The following is a 7,985-nucleotide window of genomic DNA, read 5'->3' as shown; positions in this document are numbered from 1 at the left end:
ACTCCTCCTATAGTGAATAGCTCAGCAGTTAGAGAACAAAGCTTCATACTCCAGGAGACAGAACAATTTAAGTTCATAAGTCGATCAACCGGAATGGCGGAGACAGAGACGGAGCGATACGAAACGCGAGTTGAAGCTTGACGGAAGAGAAGATCTCGATCAGATCTTAAAGGAAATGACAAGGAGCGAGACAACTCACAGACAGGTTCAACCTTGCTCGAGAGACAGAGAAGGTCAAAGATCGAGACCATATGTGAGCCAAAGAGAACTCAAGGTCAACATGCAAATCATTCAAACGATTCAACACCAGGTTTCAAAACAAAAACAGATCTGAGGGTTGAGAAAACCCCACCCGCTTCGACTAGGTAGATCGAGAAGCATAGATCGATTAACACATAGCAAGATCAGCTAAAAACCCCTTGATCACTCCGGAAAGGACAAGAACATAATCTTGATTACTCCACCCGAAGAAAAGAACAAGAAAAGTCAAAGGATCTCACTAGAAAATCGAACCAAAAAACAAAAAACAAAAGGCAAAGATCCGACTCCGGCCCTAAGAGAGCAGCCGGAGTCGGTAATCCGGTAAATCAAACTCAGAAGCTCTAGAGAGAAGAGAGAGGATTGAGGAGGAGAGAGCTCTGAGAGAGTATATTTTCTAAACGAATTCTAGTTATATACTATACTATTAAATTTAAATAGTAAAATAAATCAACCAAAAATAATTTATAAAAGTCGGTGTCAGTTCCAAATATTTATTTATCCTTTTCTAAAATCTAAAATCTAAAATTGCCGGTGGACTCTCGGCGACGGTTAAAAGGCACGAGAGAGAGAGGCAGCTGGAGAGGAGAAGTCTCAATTTCCACTCGTTAGATTTGACCAAAAATAAAAAGAAAAAAAAGGAAGCAAATTCCAAAACAGAAAGAAAAAAGAAAACCTAATTTTATATAATTCCCATTTAAACGAGAGAGATACGATGATGCGAGAGAGAAAGATTGGGAGGGGGATATGCAAGATGGCGCATAATAGCAGCAGGCAGCAGCAGAAGTGTTTGTTTCTGGGTCCTTGCCTTTCTTTTCTTTTCCTTTTTATGCCTCACAAAACCTAAAAAGCCCACGAGAGAGCGTATCCTCTCCTTTTATCCCTTCGCCGCTTCCCTCTCTTCTCCCAGATCCACACAGATCTTCGCTCTCTCGCCGTTTCAGAAACCGTTTTTTTTCTTTCTCTCAATTCGATAACCGTCAGATCTCATCGTTTTTCATCGGTTCCAGGTAATTTTCGATCAGATCCGTCGTTTTTTTCCTTTTTTTCTATAGGTTTGTGTGTAAGGAATCAGATCTGGTGATTGCTTTATATGTTTTTGATTTTGATTCCTGTTAAACAATATTTTTGAAATCGATTTGTGATGATTCATCAAAGATTTGGATTTTCTGGGTCAAAGTCCGATTATTTAGCTCGATTTCTATCGATTTGTGATCTAACTTTTGATTCATCCTTAAAATTGTTATTTTTCTCCCATAAAGGTTCTTACTTTGTGGTTGTAGATCTGTGATATCGTTTTCTTTATCATAAAGTTTCATACTTTGGCTTGTATTAATCTTAAGTTTATATATTTGCAGGGGTTTGCTAAGTGCTGCTAACATATCTTCCAGCGAAGATGCAGCAGGCCTATGAACAAGTAAGATTTTTTTTTTTTTTTTATGAATTGGTACTAATCTATAGATCTTACATCTGTTTAACAACATGATTTGTTATTTCAATTGCAGGACCTTGATGAGGAAGCTGGCTATGATGACTATTACAGTGATGATAATGGATTAGATGAGTACGACGAGGAAGAAGAAGAAGAAGTGCCCCCGAAGGAAGAAGTTGAATATCTTGAATTGCGTCAAAGGATCAAGGAGTCTATCAGGAAAAAATCGGGCAGTGGAGGTGTTAATGCTCAATCTTCACAAGACAGAAGAAAAAAACAACTCCCTTACAACGAGTATGTGTGCTAGCTATTAATCACCCTTTTTTACAAAACATCTCATGGAATGTGTGTGTGTTTACAGCTTTATTACAACTTTTATGTTTTTTCTTCTGCAGCTTTGGTTCCTTCTTTGGTCCTTCACGGCCTGTGATATCCTCGAGGGTTATTCAAGAAAGCAAATCCTTGCTAGAAAACGAGATAAAGAACTCAAACCAACCGGTGTGTGCCTTGTTCGTTAGTCTTACTTTTGTCTTCACACTTGAATTTTTTTTTGTGTGTGTGTGTGTTCTGATGGAATTGTTTTTGGTGTGCAGAAGAAAAGACCTGTTCCAGCTAGCAATTCGGGAGATAAGAATGTGTCACATGAGAAGAAGCGGCCTAAAGTTGTGAGTGCTACAAGAAGGAAAGTTGAGACTCTTAAGGACACACGAGACTATTCCTTCTTGTTTTCCGATGATGCAGAGCTTCCTGCTCCGAAGAGGGAACCTCTGTCTCGAAGTGGCTCCTTTCCTAATTCCGGTAGGTAATGTCTTGCTGAAAAACTTTTGTTTGCAGATTTTTTTGATATTTTTAAAGCATACCATTTTCATGGAGATAACTTAATACAGGCTTTTTGCTGATATTCAAGAAGCTCGATCTGCGAGACCCAAACAATCACCAGCTGTCAATGGTAGAGCTGCTCAAGGTCCACCACCTCGTGAGGATAAGAGACATGTTGTTTCTGCTAATGGCCATTCACGACCGGCTTCCTCTGGCGGCCAAATGAATCACTCAAGACCGACGTCTGGAGGCCAAATGCAGGCGAGATCTGTCTCGGGGAGACCCACTTCTTCAGGCAGCAGCCAAATGCAGAAATCAAGACCGGCTTCCTCTGGTAGCCAAATGCAAAATTCAAGACCAGTTTCCTCTGGTAACCAAATGCAGCAAAGAGCTGTATCCTCTGGAAGCCAGAGACCTGGTTCCTCGACAAACCGTCAACCAACCATGAGACCACCAGGTTCAACAATGAATGGCCAATCAGCTAATCGGAATGGCCAGCCAAGTTCCAGATCAGAACACCAAAGACCAGCTCCTGGGAAGGTGCCCGTGGATCATAGGAGGCAGATGAGCAACAGCAGCAGCAATGGAGTTGGTCCTGGTCGGTCAGGGTCCACAGCAAGACCTTTGCCTTCTAAGCCTTCACTGGAGAGAAAGCCCTCCATCTCCGCGGGAAAGAGTTCTCTTCAAAGTGCGCAAAGACCACCGTCCTTGTCCAGACCAGTGTCATCTGATCCTAGGCAACGGCTGGGAGAACAGAGAAAGGTCAACCCAACCACATCCCGAATGATCCCAAAACAACCAGTGCCTACCTCAAGACACCAGGTGTGATGATTTTTCTCTTTCTCTCCGTTTAGGCAAAAACAAATATTAGCGTAGGCACTACTAATTTGTGAAATAACTTGCCACAGATGATGAGTAAACCGGCAGCCAAGAGACCTCCACAGCGTGACATACATGATGATCGGATGCCTTTGAAGAAGAAGAAGCCTGCAATAATGTCAGAGGATGCTAAGGCATTGAGCATGATTAGACAAATGTTCAAGTACTGCTTCAAACTTTCCTTCATTACGGTTTTTTTTGAATTTTTTTTTGGTCCTGACACTTGAGGGTTTTTGTGTTTCAATATCAGTACCAATCGTTACGCTGGACGTGACGATGATGACAGAAACATGGAAGCCAACTTCGACGATATCATGAAGGAAGAGAGACGAAGGTACATCAGTGTTTTGATCTCGAGTGTCATTCACTTGTTTCCTCATTTATATATATCCTTAACCATTCGTGTTGGCTTGGTCTATGCAGTGCGAGAATTGCAAGGGAGGAAGATGAAAAGGAAGCGCAGCTGATAGCACAAGAAGAAGAGCGAGAGAGGCTGAGAAAGATTCGGAAGAACCGTTAGAAGTTAGAAAGAGATCTTTGAACTGTCTTTATTTAATATGACTTCAGATTTTTTAGTGGCTCTCGCATTTGCATCTCTTTGGCTTTGGCTGCTTGGGGCGAAAAGGGTTTTAACTTTTATTTTTGTTTTTTAATTGTACAATTAGTAATAATATCTTTTGTTGGTGAAAAAGCTTATTCTTTTTCTTTGGTAGAACAAGAGAACGATGTAGAAAAATTAGAAACAGAGAAGTAATATCTTTAGTTTGAGATGATCTAAAATTTGATTTTAGTGGTTCTTTTTGTTTGAATTGAGATTTTAGTTCTTTAATCATTAAAGAAGTAGTTCACTTTCAATGGTGAACCACAAGGATAGGGGCTGGCCAAATATCTGCGGCAAAATCAATCCATGGGGTTGATCATTAATCAGGAAAGAGTAAATAAATAACTGAAGATACACACACCAAGATCCAGTTGGCCATCTAATATCAAAACCCATTCCATATAACAATGCTCTTAGATAATTCCATTATACTCGGTCGAATGTCTTAAGACATATCCAGTCTTCACCGCCATGAACACATAAGCAATCTAATCAGAAGACCCTAGAGAATGAATAAGCTCGTGAGCAATGGTTATGTTATGTTATATCAGCTTTTTTGAGACAAAAGCTGATCGAGTAATAGAAATCAAATCTTCCATCCACGGCTTCAACCTCTACCAAAATATTTGAAATGACTTTATAAATCACAAAACAAAGGCTGGACGTCCATCACCACTTTCTTCTCTCCAACACTGACCAGAATTTTTGAAAGATCTTCCTTGACTTAAAATGCTGAAACTGCTTTATTTAAATGAAAGTTCACCTGAGAAGAAACTCTTGCATGCACTTCTTGAAACATCTACCATAGAGAGGAGGGTTGGAAGAGTTAAACAAACTTGAAAAGAATTCAACTGCCACTTTACCTTTAGCAGAATCAGAGAAAACCTTTACACGATCTGCATTAACCAGCTTATCCATGGCATTCCTAGCAAGAGCAACTTTAACAGAGTTTTGAAATAACTTTGTGTTTCTATTACCTCCATGACGCCATTTATCCTTACTCATTTGCCACTCAACTGTTTTCGATCTTTATAAACTCTAATCATATATCTTTTCAGAAAGTTAATATGATCAACCGAAGGGCAATTTGAAGATTATTCATGTTCCAGCGCAAACTCCGCTTAATGAATTATGTCCCTAGAATTGAGATTCACAATCTTCTTCAAATTACTCAAAGGCTTTTTGCAAACCTTTTCCAAGTAGATACTGAGGCTCCCCTCCATTGCACTAGCAAAATCCCGTGCATTAGCAACATTCTTCTTATGCCATCAAGCTCTTGGAATCTTTTATCAAATCTAAAACGACCTCTGTAAGTCTCATGTGCTTCAATGAGTTTAATTAGCACCGGTCTATGATTTGATCCTCTTGTATCCAAAAACATTTGATTGGAGCATGGAAATTGTTTGAAACAAACTTGATTTCCAAATTTTTTATCCAGCCTTGATTGGATCCAAAGTTATGTCTCATACCTCCCCAAGTAAAACCACTACCATGGCTAACCAGTTCTTTGAAATGACCAACTTCAACCATCTAATTAAAGGGTATAAAGGAATCATCAGCACACCACAGTCCACCAATCTTTTCCTCATTATGAAAAATATCATAGAAATCTCCAAAGACACACTAAATGTCTTTTCTACTCGCACCAATACAGTCAAGACGTTCCCATAAAGCTAACCTTCTTTAAAGATCAGACGGACCATATATACAAGAGGCAAAGAAAGAAACCGCACCAAACTGTACAATGCAATCCAACAAGTTTTTATTCACAAATTTAAAATCTAACTTTACAGAGTGCTTCCAAAATATAGCAACGATCATAACCTAACCAAACCTGAAGGTCTACCAAAACAGTTCTTCAATTCATAGTTTTCATCAGAAAAAATACCTTTGAAAAATACTTTTGACACATTTTTTAGGTGGGGAATTGTTAAGTCTTTTTTTTTTTTTTTTTTTTTTGAGAAAGGGCTTTCTATTAAAATTCAAGAGTTTGATACAAATGATTCACACTTGTGACCAAAGAGATTTAGATTGTAGAGTAATAAGAGAATCAGAAAAAACACTAATTGAGAAATGCATATAACATGCAGAACAATTGCAGAACAATTGTTAAGTCTTGAGGCCGCCCTAATTCTTAACAGTTCCAACTGATAATGCTCATCTAAAGTTCGTCGATTCCTCATTCGAAACTCACCCTTGAAGTAGAATGCCTTGCGCTTTTTGATGAAATACTACTTTCCTCCCTAGCCTTCCTCTTTGATGCCAATACTGTACCGACAAAGAAATCTGTGTAAACAAAATTCTCTTGTGTTTTTAACAAACTCAAACAAGAAGACGAATAAATATTAGTTTGTTTCACAACAGCTACGATTATGCTTTCGTTCCAAGATAAGAATTTACTGATCAGCATTTCGATCATTACTTGAACTTTTATGCTACAAGGGAGGACACTGTTAGTGGGGAAGGTAACAAGCCAGTCCTTATTATGTTTCTTCTGGTACTTTGCAGTTTGAAAAACACAATCGTAACTGTTGAGAAAATCTAAAGCCAGAACATACTGATTCAATTATTAAAGGTTATCCTAGTAAGGATACCAAGATGTGTTAGCTCATTTAGGGATTTTTTAATAAAAAATTTCAATAAAACATTTGTTTTTCTTTTTTAATTTTTTTGATCATTTTTTTATTGGATTGGAAATCATTTCAAAAATATTTATCGTTGTTCGCGAAAGAAGACTGTGCCACATGCATTAGCTCACCAACCCACTCAAATAAAAAAGAATGAAGAATTTTGCAATTGCTAAGAAAATAAGCCATATACAAAATCAACAATTTAGTATTTTAAGACTCAATTCACTTACAAGTAACTAAGTCTCTTGCTTCTCTTTAGATGTATGGTTTACTGATCGAGATCACTGATGGAGTGATGGTCCAAGTGTGTCTTCTTTTCTCGTTCATGTGGCTTGAAGCTGAGTCTTGAAGAATTCATGACGACTTTGTTTTGGTTAATGATTAAATCATCGTTAGGTGAAGAGCTAAGAATTTCAGATGAAACAGTACTCTAAAATCCAAAGCATATCCAGGAATAATAGGCCAACTTGATCCTGAATCCATCAACCAACCACATAGTGACAAGAAAGATATAAAATAATAATAACAACAAACTAATTATATCCCCTACGTATACCAAGTGGCAGAAGCTTATCATAAGAGATTCTTGGATATTCTAGAGACCCTTTTTTTTTTCTTACTGTTTGTTTGTTCGTTGCCAATTTTTCAAAACGGTCTCCAAAAAGAAGATAATATTAATTAGGAAAAGAAAAAAAGGATTTCCAAATCAGATATGTTGCTTATTTTATCCAAAAGTCTGTCTTATTGATTCCAAATTAAACCGGCCCTCATCCAAAAATCTATTATTGCCAACATAGTCAGTTTAGATTGAAGTTCACGATTAACTACATATATATAAACGTTATATTGAAGTTTAAAACTTAAAAACATACGTTAAAATTGATGCTTACATGCATAAAAAGTTATTATGCTTTGACCGAACCTAACTATCAATTGTAACCTATAATTTTTTGAGTTTTAACTTTATAGTTTTTTCCCCATAATTAAATTAGATTTTTTGGTTTGACTCTATTCATTTTCTTTGGATCCAACGCTGCCTAGCTCTTGATAATAGACGTTAATCACTAAACTAACTACGCTTGGATGATAGGTTAACAGAAATTGATTATGACCAGTAGGTACCACATGTTACTTTCTATAAATATAAGATGAGATACAAATTGCAATATCTTTTTACTCACGTTACACCGTACAGATGGATCCATCATACTATTCCACCATGGAGATTTGACTCTTGAAGATAAAGTTGTGACTGGTAAATTCCAGCTCAAGACAGAATACATAAAAATGTAAAAAATAGAGTAAAACAAAATAGGTGGAAAGACGAAAGAGAATAGTAAGGTAGGAGTGTTTCAAAAAAAAAAAG

The 7,985-nt window shown here is 37.5% G+C and overlaps 1 protein-coding gene across 5 annotated transcripts; it reads left to right on the top strand.

The window, feature by feature from the left end:
• Window positions 1-810: 810 nt before the first annotated feature.
• On the top strand, window positions 811-4,168 carry LOC103842470 (protein spt2). Of its 5 annotated transcripts, none has more exons than XM_009119092.3 (9): window positions 811-1,268; window positions 1,617-1,675; window positions 1,764-1,984; window positions 2,086-2,188; window positions 2,284-2,488; window positions 2,601-3,331; window positions 3,418-3,551; window positions 3,639-3,722; window positions 3,812-4,161. In XM_009119092.3, exons 2-9 carry the CDS (start codon window positions 1,655-1,657, stop codon window positions 3,906-3,908), a joined length of 1,596 nt encoding a protein of 531 aa, XP_009117340.1. In that variant the 5' UTR covers window positions 811-1,268; window positions 1,617-1,654; the 3' UTR covers window positions 3,909-4,161. The 5 variants fall into 5 exon arrangements, with proteins under 5 accessions (XP_009117340.1, XP_009117338.1, XP_009117337.1 ...); XM_009119090.3 differs by having other exon boundaries at window positions 2,598-3,331; XM_009119089.3 differs by having other exon boundaries at window positions 2,284-2,492; window positions 2,578-3,331.
• The last annotated feature ends 3,817 nt before the right edge of the window (window positions 4,169-7,985 follow it).

The sequence above is a fragment of the Brassica rapa genome, chromosome A09 (genome assembly GCF_000309985.2).
Source record: "Brassica rapa cultivar Chiifu-401-42 chromosome A09, CAAS_Brap_v3.01, whole genome shotgun sequence".
Classification (NCBI taxonomy): Eukaryota; Viridiplantae; Streptophyta; class Magnoliopsida; order Brassicales; family Brassicaceae; genus Brassica; species Brassica rapa.
This window is presented reverse-complemented; position numbering and strand designations above follow the sequence as displayed.